At 50.7% G+C, this 22,420-nt stretch overlaps 1 protein-coding gene across 2 annotated transcripts in view; it reads right to left on the reverse strand.

Annotated features, from left to right (window-relative positions):
* Window positions 1-6,049: 6,049 nt before the first annotated feature.
* Window positions 6,050-22,420, reverse strand: part of Chst12 (carbohydrate sulfotransferase 12) — a 23,171-nt gene continuing 6,800 nt past the window's right edge. For both annotated transcript variants that reach the window (XM_059249657.1, XM_059249658.1), the window contains exon 2: window positions 6,050-7,749. In XM_059249657.1, coding sequence (XP_059105640.1) covers window positions 6,412-7,671 — 1,260 coding nt within the window. In that variant the 5' untranslated portion in view covers window positions 7,672-7,749 and the 3' untranslated portion in view covers window positions 6,050-6,411. The remainder of the gene's footprint in view (window positions 7,750-22,420) is intronic.

A 22,420-nucleotide genomic window follows, 5' to 3' on the forward strand; every position in this document is an offset into this window, starting at 1 on the left:
GCTGGCCTCGAACTCACAGAGATCCGCCTGGCTCTGCCTCCCGAGTGCTGGGATTAAAGGCGTGCGCCACCACCGCCCGGCTATTTTTTAAATTTCTATCCATCCATCCATCCATCCATCCATCCATCCATCCATCCATCCATCATGTATGTATGTATCTATCGAGACAGGGTTTCACTTTGTAACCCTGGCTGGCCTGGAACTCACTACGTAGACCAAGCTGGCCTCACACTCATAGAGCTCCATCTGTCTCCGCCTCTCGAGTGCTGGGATTAAAGGGGTGTGCCTGGGTCCTCGCCTTATTTTTTGATCCAGGTTTTCTCACTGCACCTGGAGCTCCCTGGCTGACCCCCAAGTCCTGGATCTGCTGGTTATAGAGGCATTCCCTCTATGTCCAGCTTTTGCATGGGTGCTGGGGATTTGAACTCAGGCCTCACGCTTGCGCGGCAAGCGCTTTCCCCACTCTGAGCCATCTCCCCAGCCAAGTGTGTAGCTTTCTATCTTACTTACCTCTTCTCAGCACTAAACACTCCATCTCCTGACTGCGAGGGGTGGTTCACTCATGCAGGACCTAAATCCCACCAGCAGGGGGCGACGGAGACTCCCACTCCAAAGCTGCTCTGTGGACTCCTGGGCTCCAACCTCTCACTGAAAAGGCAAGTTATTATGGCCCCCACCTCCTTACTGGGTGATGTTGTTCCAGAACCTTCTTTTGGTTATGCCTTAGAGGCCTGTCTCTGGGGAGCGTGCTAGAAATTATGTCCACGGTTCCAAGGAATGACAGTCCTCAGGGGACAGACAGAAGAGCAGGGCCCCAGGCATCTTAGCAGAAAAGGGGCTGGTGACCCAGACACAGGCATCCCCCAGTCTCCTTTGCTGCTGCCTGAGCACCCTCCCAGTCACCTCCCACCCCCAGTGTGTGTGTGTGTGGGACTGCTCCAGGAAGTCTCTTCCACAATTTCAAGAGCCCTGCTTGCCGCCCAGGGTGGAGCGGTGCCCCTGTGCTGGATTCGGGTCAATGCCAGGGCCACTCCCTGGGCTAGAGATGTTTTTCCTAAGCAGCTAATGTTTTCCTGTCTCCTCCCTCTGGCTCTGAGCCTCTCCACCAAGCTGGCCAACATCATGGGGCCCATTACTCCCTCCCCACCAGCACGTGAGGCCACTTTCAACTACTTGGCCTCTCCACCAGCTCCTGACTGCCATCAGTGTCCAGGGGCTGCCGACCCATGTGGCCTGAGCTGGGCCTGTGTGCAGTCTCTTGGCCCTGCCTTGTCCTATCGTGGCTCTTCCCAAGGTGGGGCTGGGACATGGAGCCCAGGGCTTACTGGGAGCAAGCTGGCCTGTGCTGATCGGGTGGTACAGTCTGGTTGGATGCCTGGTGGTGAGTGGGGCTCCTGGTGCTGTGTTTTCAGAACGTCTTGGGTCAGAGCAACAGTGTGGATTCTGTAGGTCATCCCTCAATTTTCCCAGCTAGAACACTTGCCAAAAATCCACAGGATTCCTTCCGGCTCTGTCCGGAATTTTCAAACAACTTTCAATAAGCCCTGGTGTCCCCATCAAACACAAGTCATCCATGCTTGTGTGGTCCTGTAGATGGTCAGCATTCTTTTGGGGGAACAATGTGCATTAATGGGGGCCAAGGAAACCCAGCCTCAGGCTGAGGCCACATGAAGCAGAACCAGGGTGGGACAGCAGCTCCCCAGATAAAGGAGCATCCTTCTTGGGAATGGGGGCGGGCAGTGATCACACAAATATCCCCTGGAAACAGTTTGGTTGATGTTTTTGTTTTGTTTTTAATTTTGGTATCTGTGTGCGTGTGTGTGTGTGTGTGTGTGTGTGTGTGTGTGTGTGTGAGTGTGTGTGTGTGTGTAAGTCAGGGAACAGCTTTCAGGAATTGATTCTCTGCTTGTACTCTGTGGGTCCCAAGCACTGAACTCATGTAATCTGGTTTGGCCACAAATGCCTTCATTTACTGAACAGGTTTCTAAAGACACAAATAAATACAGCCATCCCAGAGTTACACACCAATCAGGGCAGACCAAGCCCCTTGCCACTGAACATACCCTATGGAGCCACCATGCCCCTTCCCACCTCAAGTCTACCCACCAGCCGCCCTCTCTAAATCAATGTTGGAGCTCTGGGCTCTGGAAGAAGTTTCTGGAACATGTTAGAACCAAAACATGCTTTGGCACCAAACAAACCTTTCAGAGACTCAGTGTGTTTTCAAAGGCAGCCCAGCGTGGAACCTGACACTTTAAAAGCCACGCTTTGCCAATCAGTGCCCCAAGTTTTCAAAGCCCAGAGTTTCCAGGAAACCAACTAAAGTCTAGATGCTGCGGAAAGGAAGCAATGGAGACGCTTCCTTCACCTGGACGGCTTCTCGAGCCCCGCCCCCACCCCGTGGTTACACTGCTCTGGAAAGGGTTCCATCCGAGCCCAGTTCCCAGGGTTGAAATGGGGTTGACCGAGTTCTTGCACCACACTCGGAGCCATCGGAATCTAGAAACCCTGACATGTTTGCTCTATGCACGTCTCTGACAAACTGTCCCCTCAGCCATCTTTCCTCAGATGTGCCATCAAAGGCAAAAAAAAAAAAAAAAAAAAAAAAAAAAAAAAATCTCTTCTAAAACCAGACACAGAGCCGCAGAGGTGGTAAAGCACTTGCCGGGGAACATGAGGACCCGCATTGGATCCCCAGGACACATGTAAGTAATCCGGGGCTAACTGACCAGCCAGCCTAACCAGGGAGTCCAAGGCTAGTGAGAGGCAACGTCTGTCTCATAAAATAAGGTGGGGCCGGGGAGACGGTTCAGTGGGTGTGTACAGCACAAACGTGAGGACGGGAATTTGGATGCCCAGAAACCATGCCAATGCCTGTGATTCCAGCCTTGGACAGTGGAGGCTGGGGATCCTCAGAGAAAGCTGACTAGTGAGACCAGCCAGAGCTGCCAGATCGGGGTTTGATTGAGAGATCCTGCCTCAATGAATAAAATGGAAGCGTGACACCCAAATGCACACACACATTCACATGCATACACAAGTGTGCAAAAATATGCATGCACACATAATGCATACCATATACACACATAAAAGTGGAAAAAGAAAGAAAAAGGATGCAGCATGCACGCACACACACACATACTTTTTCAACAGGTCCTCATGTATTCCAGGGTATTTTCGTGCTCAGTAGTAGCTAAGGGTGACCCTGCACTCCTGATCCTCCTGCATCCACCTCCACCTCTAGGATTACAGATATGCACCACCATGCTGTTTTATGCGGTGCTGGGGATGGAACCTGGGCTCCCTGTATGTTAGTCAAGAGCTCTACTGACTGAGCCCCAGCCCCAGCCCAGATGCTATGTTTCCATAGTGCTCTTTCACATGAGTTCCTCCCTGCAGGTACTTTTCTTCTCTGAGCAGACGACTGCCTCGTGTTTCTGGAGATGGCTGAGATGCCAGGTGCCCTAGCCAAGGACTGCCATCACCCTGGACTGGACACCATGCAGAGGCCTGTTCAGGAGTGGCTTCTCTCCAACCAGAAGCAGAGGTTGTCTAGGAGACCCACAGCCCATGATTGACACAGAAGAGGTGCCCTCCGTGAGCCATGCAAGTGAGAGCAAGGTCTTGGGTAAGGTGCTACACCCGTGCACCCATCTACCCACCACCGGGAGCAGGGACTCAGTGACACGTGGTTGTGAGGTCAAAGCCACTACGAGGACAGCAGGGCAACCATTCAGCTGTGAAGCCACTGACACACTTCATCCCAGGTCTTTGTTGTAATAAAGAGTCCGGGGGCCAGAGTGGTGGCTTGATGGATAAGGTGTTTGCTGTGCAAAATGAAGACCAGAGTTCAGATCCCCAGTGCCCATGTAAAGCAACAAAACAAACAGGGATGGCAGATCACACCTGTCATCCCAGCACTAGGGGGTTGGGGGGAGACAAGAGTATCAGCCCCATGTCCTATGAATTCCACCATGCCTTTCTTGCCATGATGGACTAAATACTCTGAGCTACGAGCCAAAAGAAATCCCTCCCTCTGGGCTGACAAGATGGCTCAGCAGGTAAAGGAGCTTGCTGCCAGGTGTAATGTGAGTTAATCCCCGGAACCCACGTGGTGAAAGCAAGGAACCAACCCCTGCAAGGTGGCTTCTGAATCCACATGTGGATTGTGGCGTGCATGCGTGTGTATGAACATGGACACACACGCACACAAAGTAAATGTAATTTAAAAATAAAAATCTTTCCTCAAGATGTTTCTGTCAGATGTCTGGCCACAGCATTGTACAAGTAACCGGCCATCTCCCTGGTGGTTTGAAATGAACTCTCCAATAGAAGGGCTTTGGTCTCTCTGACTGGGTCTTGGCAGAGAAAGATGCTCATAAATATTCATTGATCCTCATGAATATTAATGATTACTATTAATATTTTATAATGCTGATAAATAACCAGTGCCTGCCTACACAAACACCATCTCAGAAAGTTCCACGGCATTTCCTTTTCTTTTTTCTTTTTTTGGTTTTTCGAGACAAGGTTTCTCTGTGTAGTTTGGGTGCTTGTCCTGGATCTCGCTCTGTAGACCAGGCTGGCTTCGAACTCACAGAGATCCACCTGGCTCTGCCTCCCAAGTGCTGGGACTAAAGGCGTGCACCACCACCTCCCGGCACATCTCTTTTTCGTAATGGGACATTTTCAACCTTAGTTTGTCAAATACCAACATAGTAATTCAATAGCATAGTCAAGACCCTGTGTGTTAAACACCACACATCCAACTTTTCACTGGGGGATTTTAGGCAGGTGTTCTACCACTGAGCCACACCCCAGCCCCTCACTGGGGGATTCTAGGCAGGTGCTCTACCACTGAGCCACACCCCAGTCCCTCACTGGGGGATTCTAGGCAGGTGCTCTAGCACTGAGCCACACCCCAGCCCCTCACTGGGGGATTCTAGGCAGGGGCTCTACCACTGAGCCACACTCCAGCCCCTCACTAGGGGATTCTAGGCAGGTGCTCTACCACTGAGCCACACCCCAGCCCCTCACTGGGGGAGTCTAGCCATGCTTTACCACTGAGCCCTCTTTTAATGTTTTATTTTGAGATAAGGTCTCACTGACTTGCTCAGGCTGCCCTTGCAAGAACTTACTCTGTAGCCCAGGCAGGTTTTAAACTTGTGACCCTCCTGCCTCAGTATCCCAAGTAGCTGGGATAACAGGCCTACATCACTAGGCTGGGGCAATGGCTGTGAATCTGACAGCCAGGACCGCACTTGGCTTAAAGGATCAGATAGGATGGAAAGTCAGCTTTGCTCTGAGGCTCTGACCTGACAACAGTTTACCTCTGATTCCTTTTCAGCAGGGAGCCCTGAAGATTTATCACAGCTTACCCTTCTCAAATGCATCACTTCACAAAAGGGCTTCGGGGCTGGAGAGAGGGCTCAGCGGTTAAGAGCACTGGCTGCTCTTCCAGAGGACCTAGCACCCACATGGTGGCTCTCAATTGTCTGAAACTCAATTCCAGGGGAATCCGACGCCCTCTTCTGGCCTCTGTGGGTACTGCATGCATGTGGTGCACAGACATACATGCAGGCAAAACACCCACACACAAAAAATAATTTTTTAAAAAATGCACTACAGGCAAAGCGGGTGATGGCTGGGAATGGTTTGGGAATGTCCCTCCAGGGAGCTACATGTTGGACGCTTATCATCAGGGACCAGGGAGTTGGAAGCTGAGGGAGCCCATGCCCTCAGAAGAGGCAGAAGGACCACGGCCACAGTTTCCCGTCTGGTGAGATCCCTCCAGCGGCTGCCACCTCCCTGCGGGCCTCACAGGCACTGGTGTTAGTTAGCACCAGGCCCTGACAGATTACTGAACCTCAGTGGTTTTGCTACAGTAACAACAAACTAAAACATCTGGCTTCAAATTCAGGCTCCTCTCCAGTGCAGACACTTTGAGACCCTCCCCCGTCCGGGGGAGGTGTGAGACTTGGGTATCCCATCAACCCCTGGGCCCCTTCCTGTGTGTGCTTGTTGCCTGACTCAAAGAACCACAAAAGTGCAAGGTGCGGGCGTCCCGCTTTACTCCAGCTCTCTCCCACTTTCGTATTAAATATATCTGAAATATATTAATCTTAGAAAACAGTATTAACAGTGTTCCATGAATACAGGCTGTGGAGTAAACAAATCCGGATTGCAAAAGGGTGGGGTGTGTAAAACTCTGGAGTGTGAGGTGCTAGGATCTTGGCTGTTCCGTGGTCTCCTGATGGGAAAGGTGTGGCATTCTCTGCCTGTCACACCAGAAGAGAAAGGAAGCCAGCAGAGAACCCAGGAGGCACAGGGCCCCATCCTCAAAGGACCGCCTGACTGGGGCAGGCGTTCAGTTGAACGGGACGGCATGAGTGTTTATTTGGTGCGGGGAGCTCAGTCTCTGAGCAGGTTTTCTGGTTTGGGGTAGCCAAAAAGAACAAAATCGGCTTCGTAGAGTTTGTAGAGCTGTTGTCTCCAGGCTAAGGGGATGTTGGCAAACCAGTCCTCCTCCCAGCTGCTGGCCGTCCTGTTCCGGTAACTGGGGGGGAAGTGGAGCTGGGAGTCCACTTTGAGGGACCTCAGGAGCTGGGCAGCATCCTCATCCAGGGTCTCCAGCTTCCCCACGAAGTCATAGTCTATCTGGCACGGGTGGCAGAGGCGGTACACCTGTCGCCAGTGCTCGTTGAAGGGTGCCAGCTTCTCGGTGTGTGGGTCCAGCAGGTACTGGATGAAGTTGGCGAAGGAGACCTTGAGACCGGCACTGAAGGCCTCGCTCACCGAGGCGGGCAGGCTGGTGTGGTTGGCATACAGCCGGAGCATGGGCACCGCAAACTTGCGGTAGAACTCCTCGTTCTCCAGCTCGAACTTGCTGCGGAAAGCCGAGATGAGGCGCACGAAGGGGTCGCGCACAAACAGGAACTTGGTGTACTTCTTCAGCTTGACCTTCATGAGGTGCCGCGAGAACTTCCCGTAGCGGCGCCAGAACTTGTTGAAGGTCAGGTGCGTGCTGGAGTTGTGCACGTGCTCCCGGGGGATATCCAGGGGGTCTCGGTAGGGGCTGCCCCGGTCCAGCAGGCTCTCGCTCAACACGATCATCACTCGCTTCCAGTTGGTACAGGCCACCTTGGGCACGTAGCAGTAGATGACCCCGTGGCGATCGTCCACGATCAGGTGGTTGAGTTCGTAGTTGGGGATGTCATCAAAAGAGCGGTCCTTGGTGGGGAATGCCAGGCTGGCGTTGGCACAGAAGTCTCTCAGCAGGCTCCTCCTCTCGGCCTGCTGCCGGTCCCGGTCTGGGTTCTGCTGGGCATCATGGGTAGACCAGTCGTAGCCTCTCACGTTCTCCTCCATGTGGCTCAGGACCGGCTTGCTGGGGGTGAGCACCGGGGGCTGCTCAGTTTTTCTTCTGGAAAGGTCAGTTTGCTTCGCATCAGAACTAAGCAGTGTATCCAAAAACTCATCCACATCAGAAGGAAACACATTCTCACCGCCCAGCCCCGGAGTGGGAAGGGGCTCCAGGATGTGTGGCCTGGATAGGGATGTGTGCAGATAGAAGTGGGCGGTGCCCACGTTGTCCCAATATACAATGATCAAAAGAATCATGAGGGCTGACCCCAGCACCAGCCACAGCCGGAAGAGCCGAGACTTGGTCATGCTGCCCTGGGCAGGGCCCACACCTGGCCCCTCACTTCAGTCTTGTGTACCGCTGGGACATGGTGCTGGGAGATGAACCTGGAGAGGCCAGAACACACCCGGTTAGAGGTTCAGAAGAGCATGGATTTTTCTCTTACCTGGAGGGCTTTGGGTAGCGGGTATCTGCTGACATCGGGACTCTCCCCCCCCTCTACTTCCCAGCCCTGCCTACAGGTCCAGCCTCTAGCCTCCAAGTGATGATTCTGGTTGGGGCTTCAGTTACTCCAGCTTGGAGTGTCACCAAAGCAAGTAGAGACTCTTTGTCCCTGAACTGAAAAGGTCAAAGGGCTAGGCAGAGGTCCCCGTGGGTAGAGAGCTTATTGTGCTACAGTGAGGACCCGAGTTAGATCCTCAGAATCCACTTCAGCCAGGTGTGGCTGGCACACTGGTGCATGCTTTTAATCCTCGCACTAGGGAGGCAGAAGCAGGTGGATCTCTGTGTGAGTTGGAGGCCAGCCTGATCTACACAGTGAGTTCCAGGACAGCTAGGACTATGTAGAGAGACCCTGTCTCAAAAAACAAAAACAAAACAAACATACAAAAAAGAACAAAAATAAAAAACCCAGGTGTGGAGGTGTGTGCGTGTAATCTCATCACTAGGGATGCAGAGACAGGAGGATTCCTGGGGTGTAGTGGCCAGCCTGCCGAGCCCAGTGGGCAAGCCTCAAGTCCCAGAGGGAGACCCTGCTTCAAAAGAGGTGCATGGTTCCAAGGGACACCTGAGGTTGACCTCTGACCTGTATACACCCCCCCACACACATGTGCACCCCCACACATACTCACATATATCCATTTACAAACACCAAGATGGATGGTTCCTGAGATGACATGAGGCTGACCTATGACCTCTAGAATATTTTCTCTTTCTCTCTCTCTCTCTGATACACATACATACACAAAAAATAAACTTTAAAATAAAAAAAAGGAGCGAAAATGGTTTCCTAGAAACTAACCATGTGAGAAGGTGCCAAGGAGGAAGTCGAGGGAGTTGATAGGAACATCCGTCACTAGGAGGGTGTGACTGAAGTTTACCCAATGCCCAAGCCACCCTTCCTCCCAAACCTCTCCCATTGTGCATTCTCAGACTAACATGGGCAGCTGAGCCACACCCTGCTGCAGCATGCAGTGGGACATCAGCAAAGTGACTGGCCTCTGGCACAGTCTGGTCCCAATGTGGACAATCAGAGTGCCCAGATGTCATGGACCTAAAGCCCAGGTGAGGAGCAAGTGATCTGGTTCCCAGGTTCCAAAGCTGGTCCCCAAGGAAGTACAGCTGTCTGGTCTATCACTGAGGCCAGAGTCATGTGAAGTAGCCTAGCAACAAGAAAATCGGTCCAGTAACACCCATTCCACTTAAGCTAAGCACCAATGGCAAAGCGTATCAGGGTGAGAGACTCTTCACCGAAACAAAGAGGTGCAACATTCCCACTCCCACTCAGGTGCCATATGGTAGTTAGTCATGGGGCCAGAGCAGGGAGCTGATTTCCGACCCCCACCATAGGTGCAAGAGTCAGCATGGTGGTATGGTAGCCTGGGTCTTGATCCTACCTGGTGTCAACAGCTAGGAGGAGATGGTTAGATGAGATGGTGTGAGGTGGGATAGCCAAACTGACTCCCTGCCCCTTTCACAGCAAGACCCAGAGTGGGGCCGAGTCCACTATGACTCCCATCCCCACAGCTGGAGTGGGTGGACAGAGGAGATGGAGACAGGGCTGGTTGGCACTCTACTTCTCCCATTTCTCTCCACGGGGACAGAAAATATTAGTCATACACACATTAATCAAAAGCAAGCCGAAGTGGTTATATTAATATCAGATGAAGAAAACTTCAGAACTTACTCAAGATGAGGGGAGTTGTTGCGTCATCACAGAAAATTCAACCCACAAGGAAGATGTAACAACCACAAATACATATTCACCACATAGTATAGCTCAAAATACATGAAGCCAAAATTCAAACTGGAGATGTAGCTCAGTGAGCAGCTGAGTCCTGGATTCTATCCCCAGCACTGCATAAAAACAGGGGTGGCCGGGCGGTGGTGGCGCACGCCTTTAATCCCAGCACTCGGGAGGCAGAGCCAGGCGGATCTCTGTGAGTTCGAGGCCAGCCTGGGCTACCAAGTGAGTTCCAGGAAAGGCACAAAGCTACACAGAGAAACCCTGTCTCGAAAAAAAAAAAAAAAAAAAAACAGGGGTGGTGGCACATGCCTGCCATCTCAGTAATCAGAAGGTAGAGACAAGAGGATCAGGAACGCAAGGTCATCCTGGGCTACAAAGTGAGTTTGAGGATAGCCTGGGCTATATAAGACCCTGTCTCAAAAAGTTATTAAATATAGTTACATATATACATACATATATTTATTTAACAGTATATATAGTTAAGGTATATTTGGGGAAATCTGCAATTATATTTGGAGACTTTAATATTTTACTCTTTTCTTTACATTTGATTTTGTTTGGTTACATGTATTTGTGTGTCTGTCTATGTGGGTATCTACATATGAGTGCAGGTGCCCTCAGAGGTCAGAGGAGGGTATCAGAGGTCCTGGAGCTGGAGTTCCAGGGGGTTGTGATCCACATGATGTGGGTACTGGGAACCAAACTTGGGTCCTCTGCCAGAACAGTCCACCCTCTTAACTGCTGAGCCATCTCTCCAGCCCTGACACTCCAGTCTTTTTTTTTTTTTTTAAAGATTTATTTATTTATTATGTATACAGAACAGGGCGCCAGATCTCATTACAGATGGTTGTGAGCCACCATGTGGGTGCTGGGAATTGAACTCAGGACCTCTGGAAGAGCAGTCGGTGCTCTTAACCTCTAAGCCATCTCTCCAGCCCTGACACTCCAGTCTTGATAACTGAGAAACCACAGAACAGGATGTAACTGACACATGAACGCTTCCTGATACAACTGAATTCACTTTTTCACCTCCAAGCAACAAAGCATTCAACACAGCAGGCCAGATGTAGACATGGTTAATGAAACTGAAACCATTGAAATTACTTGGTTATAATACTATAAAAACTAAGATATCAATATCAGAAAGTTAATAGGAAAATCTCCAAATACCTAGGAACCAAATGGACCACTTCTAAATTGATCCATAGGCTACCACAAAGGGAATTTTGTTGTTTGAGACACTGTTTCAAAGGGAATTTTCGTTATGTGAGACACTGTTTCAAAGGGAATTTTCGTTATGTGAGACACTGTTTCAAAGGGAATTTTCGTTGTTTGAGACACTGTTTCAAAGGGAATTTTGTTGTTTGAGACACTGTTTCAAAGGGAATTTTGTTGTTTGAGACACTGTTTCAAAGGGAATTTTGTTGTTTGAGACATTGTTTCAAAGGGAATTTTCGCTGTGTGAGACACTGTTTCACTACACAGGCTGCTCTCAGTCAGCAATCCTCCTTCCTCAGCTTCCCTAGAGCAGGCTTGCGCCAGCACCCTTGGCCTCAAAATAATTTTAAGTGTATACATGGTTACATGCATGGGAGTGGGCATGCACATGTCTCAGTCGCAGGCGGAGGCCGGAAGACAGCTTCTCTGGAGTTGGTGCTCTCCTTCCATCTTGTTTTGAGACAAGATCTCTCGTCTTAGCCAGCATACTTACTACACAAGCTTCCGGCCATTTCTTCTCTCTCTGCCTCCCGTCTCACCTTAGGAGTGCGATATTCGACACCCAGCTGGCTTTTTGCATCTGGCTTTTTGTGTGGATTCTAGGCAATCAAACTCGGGTCCTCACACCTATGCAGCAAGCACTTTACCCACAGAGTCACCTCAGCCCCTTAAAAGAAAGACTGAAAAAGACGCAGGGCTGAATGAAAAACGAGAACACAATGCATAAAGCCCCACGGACTCCAGGTAAGCAGGGCCCGGGGTATCGGAAAGTGAGAGACCACAGGTACATGATCTAAACTCGGCCAGGTGTGGGGGCGGATGCTTGCAATGCCAGCAGAGGCAAGAGGATCTCTGTCAGTTCAAGTCCAGGCTGATGCATATAATGAGACCCACCTCAAACAAACAAACTAAAATAACTAAATAAATAATAAATAAAAACTCCCACCTCTCGTAACTGGAAAGAGTAAGATAAACCAAAACCCCAAAGGAAGAAATAACAAGGACTAGGGTAGAAATAGGTAAAATGGAAAACAGGTAAAATAAAGAAATTAGTAAGGCAAAAACCTAATTTTTAGGAAGGACGGTTGCGCCCCATGTACTCTCCGCTGGGGGAGACTGAGGTAAAAGGACTATGAAGTCAGGCGAGACTGGACTCCACAGTCACACCCTGTCCACAATAATTCTAGGAAAAGGTCTGCTATAGCACCCCAGCAGAAGAAATTGGACAGTGGAGGCCACAGCTCTCTCCCACTAGGATGTCTCAGGTCACAGGGCTGACAGACCTGTTTATTAAAAATGTGTGATGGTGGGGCTGGAAAGATGGCTCGGTGGTTAAGAGCATTTGCTGACCTTGCAGAGGACCAGGGTTTGGTTTCCAGCATCTGCATGGCAGCTCACAAGTGCCTGGAACTCCAGTTCTAGAAGGTCTGACACCCTCTTCTGGCTTCCATGGGTACCAGGCACACACATTCTAGGCAGGTGCTCTATGACTAAGCCATACCCTAGCCCCTCACTGAGGGATTCCAGGCAGGTGCTCTACCACTGAGCCACACCCCAGTCCCTCACTGGGGGATTCTAGGCAGGTGTTCTACCACTGAGCCACACCTCAGCCCCTCACCGGGGGATTCTAGGCAGGAGCTCTACCACTGAGCCACACCCAGCCCCTCACTGGGGGATTCTAGGCAGGGGCTCTACCACTGAGCTATAATCCCCATCTAAAGATTCGCTCTGGACAGTTAAACCCCATTGTTTCCTCACCCCGTTTGGGACTTGTCCTGGTGAAACAATGCTGAGTCCACATGCGGCCAGACTTGGGCCAGCTGCAGCCCCTCTCAAGACTTTTTACAAGGTGACAAGCCTGTGGACTCTGTCCACTAAGACACATCCTCTTTGCAGTCTGAGAGGCCAGGGTTCATTTTTAACATCAAGGCAGTCCTCTCTTGTCATGTCTGACCTCAGACAAACCACATAAACAGCAGTTACCGAAATGAGTCAGCTGCATACAGGAGAGGGCTCTGTGACAGCGGCCCTTTGAAGGGGCCCACTCTGCCACTTAAAGTCACAACTCACAGGACTGCGAGGAACAAGAGCAAAGGGGAAAAAAAGCCTGCCAGGTCAGCACCATGAGCAACCAGCTTTATTTTATTTTTTAAGTAAGTTCAGGATCTAGGAATGTCTAGTCTTGTTTCCAGACATCTGGGGGGACAACTATGCTGCCTTCTGTGAGGGTTGGGGAGTCAGCTGGGAATGATGGGACAAAGAACCACAGCCATGGTCCCTGCCTGCCTCCAAAACAGTCAGGGACCACAAATGATCTCAGAGAGTAATTTTCCATTTAAAAAATAAGGGTGTTATTTTCAAATCCAAAATCTCCAACGCTTTCAAAACAGCAGTCAACAAAAGGCCCCGTGTACTCTGAAGCAGCAGCAGCAGCAGCAGCAGACTGGAGCAGCCCAGCAAAAGGACCTGCCATCAGGTAGACTTGCAACAGCCATGGGACCTGGGCTCTCCCTTCAGCAGGACATGTCAGAAGCTGGGGGAGACTTTCACAAGCCTGGGTCCCTTGTGCTCCTAAGTGTTCGGATAACGGGCAGGTTCAACACCAAAGTCAACAGCCAGGCAAGGTGCAGTTGCCTGCAATAGGTCTATCAGACACTTTTCTCACCCACCACATGCGTAACAAAGCCACAGGCAAGCCAGGCAGCCAGAAGGCAGGTGCCATGCTGGGGCCCAAGTGTTCCAAACCACCCATCACACCAACATGGGCAAGGAGCTGGGGACAGACGGGTGGCCAGCGGCAGACATGCAGTGGCCTCAGACCCATCATGTCCAGTCACCATTAGCTGGGAGTGAGTGAGCAAGGCAGAGCCACACCTCTGTGAGGGCAGCATCGTTTTTTTCAGAACTCATGACCATTAGGCAAGAATGTCAAATAACATGGGAGGGTTTCTCCAAGTGCCAACAAGACTAGACCACTGGAAGCCCAGATTTTAGCCAAAGGCTATTCTGGGGCTGGGGAGATGGCTTGCTGGGTAAAGTGTGTCAACCCAAAACCCAACTCTCCTCCCGTAGGGGATAAGATAGTTTATTTGGGGGCCAAATGAGTGATCACAGCCTTGGCACAGATTAGGTTACCTCAGATTCCATGTTCCAGTGTGGTAATAGTTTAAAGTTGTTAATAGTAAGTAACAAAACAAAGGAAGTTATAAATCAAGGTGCTTTTCATATACTTTTTTTGTTTTGTTTTTTGAGACAGGGTTTCTCTGGAGCCCTGGCTGTCCTGGAACTTGCTTTGTAGACCAGGCTGCCCTTGAACTCGTAGATCCATCCTCCTGCCTCTGCCTCCTGAGTGCTGGGATTAAAGGTGTGTGCATCAAGGCACTTTTCAAATACGCTGGAAGAAACGTTGGGCAGGCAGTCATGGCAAATCAAAGAGATCTCTGCTCTAGGCCTCGGATGCTGGGTAGGGGAGCTAGGTGTCCTTGCATGTTCCAGAGGACTTACCTAATAGTCAGGAGGATGCTAGGCCGGACAGCTGAAGATGGTTCAAGATAAACTGTAATTAGGCTCTGGAGCCACAACATCCCAACCTCCCTAACACACACTCACACACATACACACAGACACGAGACACATGGTTATTCTGAGTGTGCGTGTGAAGGCGAATAAGATGAACATTTGAATGGAGAAACTAAGGCTGCAGCTGGGATTGGTGCTACACGCCTGTCACCCCAGCAGTCAGGATGCTGAGGCAGGAGAATCACAAGTCTGAGGCGTGGTCTGGGCTACATGGAGAGATCCTGTCTCAAAAGAATGAAAGGAAGGAAGGAAGGGGGGGGGAGGGAAGGAGGAAGGAAGAATGAAAAGAGGGGCTGGGGATGTAGCTCATTGGTGGGGTACTCATCTAGCATGCCAAAGGCCCCAGGTTCAATTTCAGCGTGTGTGTGTGTGTGTGTGTGTGTGTGTGTGTGTGCGCGCGCGCGCGCGTGTGTGCTATGGGATGGTCTGTATGTCAAGTGTGTTGTTGATTGGTCAATAAATAAATCACTGATTGGCCAGTGGCCAGGCAGAAAGTATAGGCGGGACAAGAGGGAGAATTAAGCTGAGAAGTGGAAGGCTGAGTCAGAGACACTGCCAGCCGCCACGATGACAAACAGCATGTGAAGATGCCGGTAAGCCACAAGCCATGTGGCAAGGTATAGATTTATAGAAATAGATTAATTTAAGCTGTAAGAACAGTTAGCAAGAAGCCTGCCATGGCCATACAGTTTGTAACCAATATAAGTCTCTGTGTTTACTCGGTTGGGTCTGAGTGGCTGTGGGACTGGCAGGTGAGAGAGATTTGCCCTGACCATGGGCCAGGCAGGAAAACTCTAGCTGTGTGTGTGCGTGTGTGTGTGTGTGTGTGTTTGTGTGCATGTCCTAGATTTGGTAGGGCATGGGCTTGCACACCTTTAATTCCAGCATTGAGCTGGCAGAAGCATCTCTGTGAGTTCTGGGGCTAGCCTAGTCTACATAGTGCGACCCTGTCTCAAAAAAAAACAAAAAAAAGCAGATTGCCCTGAACCAATGCAGTGGACCTCCTCCATCTAGTCCAGGCCAGAATACAACTTTAATTTCAACCAAAAAAATAAAAAAAGGTCCAACAGATTTTTGTAGAAATTGACATATTTTTTAAAATTCACTATGAAATGCAAAGAATGATGTTACAAAGGTCAAAGCCAGACAGCCTGCTCTCCAGTGTCTGTCTCCAAGCTGGGACACACTTGGGCCTGCACTTCTTGGCCTTTATAATCACGTGGCCCAATCCTAACACCAACTCCAATCTCACCCTACCCCAGATCTTGCTTTCTCTGTCTCCTGATCTCTTTTCCCCAGTTTCCTTGTAGTACTGGGGACAGAACCTAGAGCTTTATGGACGCTAGAAAAGCACACTACCAATGAACCACACCCCAGCCCCTCACTGGGGGATTCTAGGCAGAGGCTCTACCACTGAGCCACACCCCAGCCCCTCACTGGGGGATTCTAGTCAGGAGCTCTACCAATGAATCACACCCCAGCCCCTCACTGGGGGATTCTAGGCAGGGGCTCTACCACTGAGCCACACCCCAGCCCCTCAATGGGGGATTCTAGGCAGGTGCTCTACCACTGAGCCACACCCCAGCCCCTCAATGGGGGATTCTAGGCAGGTGCTCTATCAACCACTGAGCTCTTCCCCACCTTTTTCCTTTCCATTTTGATACAAAGTCTCACAAATTGCCAGGACTGGCTTTGGATTCACTATGTAGCCAGGCAGTGTGGAATTTGCTGTCCTCTTGCTTCAACCTCTCAATTACCTGAGATTAATGGCATGAGTCACCAGGCTGGGCTTATACTCGCCAATTTTTATACACTCAGTCTCTTTGTGCGCACACACTCCTGGCACTGCTCTTCTGCAGAACATACCTAACTACCACTACTTCCTTTGTCGCCTAGACTGGGGGTTATTTCTTTGTCTCATCATACAATCAGAATCCCTTGCCACTGAGACGTGCATGGGAAGTGTGAGTGGGGGGAGAGCAATGTACTTGGCCGGGAGGGAGGGAAGCAGAGGCCAGCTACTCTCTGACACAGGTATGTCAGGGGACAGCCCTATTCCAGAACCCCAGGGGCTCCAGATCCTCTGCAGGGAAGGCATTCCTTCCCAGCTGAGTCACTCTGGACTGAGCTTTCTTGAACAGGCTTATTGAGGAATGACTGACAGGGAATGAAACTCCCTCTTCTTGTCTAATGTGTAGTTTAATATGCCACTGACTGAATTTTGGCATATGTATACTACAATTAATATTTCCAGCCCAGAGTGGTGCTACACACCCGTCATCCAGCACTCCGGAGGTGGGGGTGGGAGGAAGGGAGTCCAAGGACAGCCTGCATTACAGGAGACTCGTTCTTTAAAAATAAATAGGATGCACCAGGCAGTGGTGGCGCACGCCTTTCATCCCAGCACTCGGGAGGGCAGAGGCAGGTGCATCTCTGAGTTCCAGACCAATGTGGCCTACAGAGCAAGTTCTAGGACAGCCAGGGCTACAGAGAGAAACCCTGTCTTGAAAAACAAAACACAAACAAACAAACAAATAATAAATAAATCAGTAAAATTAAAATTAACGAGACGCTGCCCACACTCACCCTCCACACTCAGCCACGACAATCTCCACTGTATTCTGGAAGGTGAATGGAGTCATACATGAGAGAGACTTTGCTTGTACGGCTTTCCTCAGCATAATGCTTCTGAGGTTCACCCAGGCCATCACTTAGGCCAGGAGAATGTTCCTTTTGTTATTGCTGGGTAGTATTCCACAGCACTGGGCCAGAGCAAGGGCTCAGCAGGTAAAGGTGCTTGCCTCCAAGCCCGACAACCTGAGTTTGACCCCTGGTACCCACATGGTGGAAGGAGGGAACTGACTCCCACAGGTTGTCCTCTGACTAAAAGGTGTGTACATGCACATGCACAAATAAATGTAGTAATTTTTTTATATCAAAAAAAAACCCACTGGGGATACAGGCCAATTATAAAGTGCCTGTCTAGAATCTCCCAGTGAGGGGCTGGGGTGTGGCTCAGTGGTAGAGCACCTGCCTAGAATCCCCCAGTGAGGGGCTGGGGTGTGGCTCAGTGGTAGAGCCCCTGCCTAGAATCCCCCAGTGAGATTGCTCAACAGTAAAAACATTTGCTGTACAAGCCTGGTGCCCTGAGTTTGATCCCCAGGGCACACACAAAGGTGAAAGAAAAGAACTGACCCCACAAAGCTGTCCTCTGACCCCCACACATGTCATGGCATACACATCCACACACGATAAGAATAAATTGAAATTTTAAATAAAAAAATGAGCTGGGCGGTGGTGGCGCACGCCTTTAATCCCAGCCCTCGGGAGGCAGAGGCAGGTGGATCTCTGCGAGTTTGGAGCCAGCCTGGGCTACAGAGTGAGTTCCAGGAAAGGTACAAAGCTACACAGAGAAACCCTGTCTCGAAAAACCAAAAAAAAAAAAAAAAAAAAAAGAAAAGAAAAGAAAAAGAAAAAAGAAATAGGGCCTGGAGAGATGTCTCAGTGATTAAGAGCACTAGTTGCTCTTACAGAGGACCTAGGTTCAAATCCCACACAGTCTTGGTAACCGCAGTCCTAGGATATCTAATGTCCTCTTCTGACTTCTGATGGCACTGCACACATGTGTTACACACATACATGCAGACAAAACATTCGTGCACATAAAATAAAAATAAAGGAAAAAATGAAAATAACTGAATAAAAATAAAGGCTGCAGTGAACAGCTCTACCATGGAGCCATGCCCCAGCGAGCCACGCCAAATGGGTGACAAGCGTTGGTGAGACACCCCGTGAAAAAGCATGCACGCCATTCCTTTCCTCTTGGCCTTTGAAAGAGACTTATTTACTTAGTGTACATGTGTGTGCCTACATGAGCACCACATGCATGCAGGAACCTTTGGAGGTCAGAAGAGGGCATCAGATCCCCTGGAACTGGAGTTACAGAGGGTTGTGAGCCACCATGTGGGTGCTGGGAACTGAACCTGAGTCCTCTGCAAGAGCAGCCAGTGCTCTTAACCGCTGAGCCGCCTCTCCAGCCCCTTGGGAAGTTTTATTAGTGGTGTTGGCATTGACTCTCTGTAGGCAGCACGCTGTTCATTTCTGCTGTTAACACCGTGGCTGCACCAAAAGCCCGGCCATGCGATGAGCCACCCGGAACCAGCAGGACTTGGAGCCATTGTTTCATCAAAATCCTTCATTTGAGGAAGCGCCTCAACGGCTCAGCGGGTCCAGTGTCTGCCACACAAACAACAGGGCCTGAGCAGAACCCATACAGAGCCAGACACAGTAGTGCAGGTCTCTCATCCCAGCACTCCTATGGGGTGAACAAGAGGTGAAACAGAGGTCACCAGAAGGTCAAAGGCCACTTGCCTCGGGGAATGCAATGATGAGGAGACCCTGCTAAAACAGGTGGAAGTCTGGGGCTGGAGAGAGAGCTCAGTGGATGCTCTTGCTAGAGGACCCAGGTTCAGTTCCCAGAATCCACGTGGCATCTCACAACCATCTGTAACTAGTCAGGGAGTCCTGCAGTAGGAGTTTCCCCGGGTCCGCCCGGCCCCAAGGTCTCATAGCCACTTATAAAATAATCACTCAGAGATTTATATTAATTATCAACTGTATGGCCTATGGCAGGATTTTTGCTAGCTAGCTCTTTCATCTTAAATTAACCCATTTCTAATAATCTATGTATCGCCTCGTGTTCCATGGTTTTACCTGCGTCCCACTACATGTTGCTCCTGGGATGGCAGTTCAGAGTCTCCCCCCATTCTTCTTTCTCCTCTCACTGTCTCTCATGGATTTTCCCGCCTGGCTCCATCCTGCCCTGCCATAGGCCAATGCAGCTTTATTTACTAGCCAATGGGAACAGCATATATTCACAGCATACAAAAAGACATCCCACAGCAGAGTCCAGCACCTTCTTCTGGTCTCCATGGGAACTGCATGCATGTGATGCACAGACATGCATACAGGCAAGACATCCATTCACATAAAAAAATTTTTTTGGCAGCCGGCCTAAGTCTACACACCCCCAGGCCAGTGAGAAAGAAATGACCTGGAGCAAAAACAAGGTGGACAGCTCCTGAGGCCTGACACCTGAGTGTAGTGGGTAGCCATTCCAGCTTTGATCTGGAAGTTCCAACCCCCATTGAGACTTCGGCAATTGTCACGCCTACAAGGCGGGGCCAAGGGAGGCACCTGGAGACCGGAGATCTGGATGGGATGCGCACTCACTCGGTTCCGGGACCTTGGACGGTGAAGGTGGGCCAAGCAGAGCTCCAGAGAACACCGCTGGACTGCGATACACCTTCCCTAAACCCCGCGACCTACCTATCCCTTAACTTGTAAGTTACACCATTAAATAAATCTCCTTTTAACTACGTGGAGTGGCCTTAATAATTTCACCAATACCTGAGGTTGTCATTTGGATGTTTTACACACACACACACACACACACACACACACACTTGCACACGTGTGCACAGGCATGCATGCACACATGGGGTAGCACGCAAATTTGGTCTTTGACCTCTAATGACTTCTGTAGAGCTGGGCCTTAGACGCAGAGGCTATCAGACCACGTTATCTCTCTTTCTCCCCATTGGTCTCTGAGTCCTCAGACTGCAGCTTTCAAGTACACAGGACATCAGTACAGCCTAGCAGGCCAACAGCTCCAAAGCAGATTGGGAGTTCTCCAAAGACAAGGATCATAGCTGACAGATCTTCACCACTCCACAAAATACTCAAGTTTGCATTGCCTGATCTGAATGATAACTCATTTACAAGAGCTAAGTCAACTCAAACACATGTCGACGGTACTTCCAGCACCATGGGACGAGTCACCAGGACTAGGCCTGACACCAGCTGTCATCCCAGCTACTCAGGAGGCTGAGGCAACAGAATTTCAAATACAAAGTCTGCCTGGGAGACAGTGAGTTCAAGAACAGCCCGGGCAACTTAGCAAGACCTTGTCTCAAAACACGAAGTGAAAAGGGGACTGGGAGCCAGAGTGTGCTGGTGCATGCCTGTAATCAGCAGAGGCAGAGGATCTTTCTGAGTTCAAAGGCAGCCTGGTCTACATAGCAAGTTCCAGGACAGCCAAGGTTACATAGTAAGACCATATCTTCAAAAAAATAAAAAAGAGGGCAAGAGATGTAGCTTAGTAGAGCACCTGTCTAGAATCCCCCAGTGAGGGGCTGGGGTATGGCTCAGTGGTTGACAGAGCACCTGCCTAGAATCCCCCAGTGAGGGCTTGGGTGTGGCTCAGTGGTAGAGCACCTGCCTAGAATCCCCCAGTGAGGGGCTGGGGTGTGACTCAGTGGTAGAGCACCTGCCTAGAGTCCCCTAGTGAGGGGCTGGGGTGTAGCTCAGTGGTAGAGCACCTGCCTAGAATCCCCCAGTGAGGGGCTGGGGTGTGGCTCAGTGGTAGAGCACCTGTCTAGAATCCCTCAGTGAGGGGCTGGGGTGTGGCTCAGTGGTAGAGAACCTGCCTAGAATCCCCCAATGAGGGGGTGCCATCATGGCTCAATGGTAGAGTATGTGTGAGAGCCAAAGTTCTGTCCCCAGAACAGAAAACATTAGACCATGCTTGACTTTACTTGCGAAGTCTATCCATAACCCCTTCCTGTCTAGGCCTTCTACCAACCCAAGCCTCTCACAGCTCTCACTTGCATGCTCCAGTGCCCCCGGCCCCTCTCCCTGCTTCCACCCTACCTTCCTGGCACACCGCCATGGTGAAAGCCCATTAGGACACATCTCTGTCCCCAGTCCCCCAGTCCTCCGATCCTGGTGTCCCTGGGTTCTCACTTCTAGCCCCCTCCACAGTGGTGACCAGGCCTGTTCACCTTCCTTCTTGGTCACTCCGGTATAGCCACAGAGGTTCCTTGTCATTCATCAGTGGCCTGGTGGGACAGGCTCCTGCTGCACCCATGTCCCTCTGCTGGGCCCATCATGCTCTGGGGCACTTCAAAGCTCACTTTGTTCCAAGGCCTTCCTGGCCATGCCTCGGAAAGTAGGTCCCAGGCCCCACAACACCACAGCTGCGGGCCCCCAACTGTCACCACCCACCACGGACCCACTGGACGTGTCCCCTCTCTTTCCCACAGCATCAGTCACATCTCAGCTCTATCACTGCGTGGAGACTGTCACCACTTCCACCAAGCAGCTCTTGGAGGGAGGGCCCGTCTTCTTTGTCAAGCACATCGTCATGCTCAGGGCACTGGGGCTCCCGTGAGGTAAGCGTCAGGAGGACTGACATTCTCTGCCACCCTAATTCTGAAAGTGGGCGGCAAGTGAGGAAGAGTCACCAGCATTGTCCCCGCTTGTAAATACGTTTAAAAAGTCCTTTACGGGAGCCGAGATGGCTCCGTGGGTAAGAGTGCCGGCTGAACAAGAGTGAGGACATGGACTTGAACCCTCACACCCGTGTAAAGGCTGGGCATGTCCCCACATGCACCTGTAATCCCAGCACTGTGGGTGGGCGGCAGACAGGAGGGTCCTGAGGCCTTGCTGGCTAGCCAAGTCGAAACAGCAAGCTCCGGGATCAGCGAGAGCTGCTCTTTCAGAGGACTTGGGTTCGAGTCTCAGCACTCACATCAAACAGGTCACAACTGCCTGTAGCTCCAGGCCCAGGAGACCCAACACCCTCCTCTGGCTGCTGTGAGCGCTTGGACACAAGTGGGTACGCATGAATGAAAAATACATCTTGACAGAAGCGAACAGGGACAGGGGTGGCTAAGGGCGCATGGCGTCTTTACAAACGACCAGGTGACCAGAGCTGAGGCAGGACACAGAACAATGAGAACAACGAGGGGGAAATGCACACAGGAAAGTCCCACCAGCGAGTAAGGGAAGTCTCCTGCTCCAAGACAGCTGTGCCTGGCTGAAACTGCTGCAATCTGTAGTGATGGAGCCCAGCAAGTTCCTTAGCAACCAGTATCCCTTCCCTCTTTCCCCTTCTTCACAGCTGCTTCTCTCATTCTCCTCCCTCAATGAGATAAGGTCTCACGATACAGCCT

The sequence above is a fragment of the Peromyscus eremicus genome, chromosome 23 (genome assembly GCF_949786415.1).
Source record: "Peromyscus eremicus chromosome 23, PerEre_H2_v1, whole genome shotgun sequence".
NCBI classification, from domain to species: Eukaryota; Metazoa; Chordata; class Mammalia; order Rodentia; family Cricetidae; genus Peromyscus; species Peromyscus eremicus.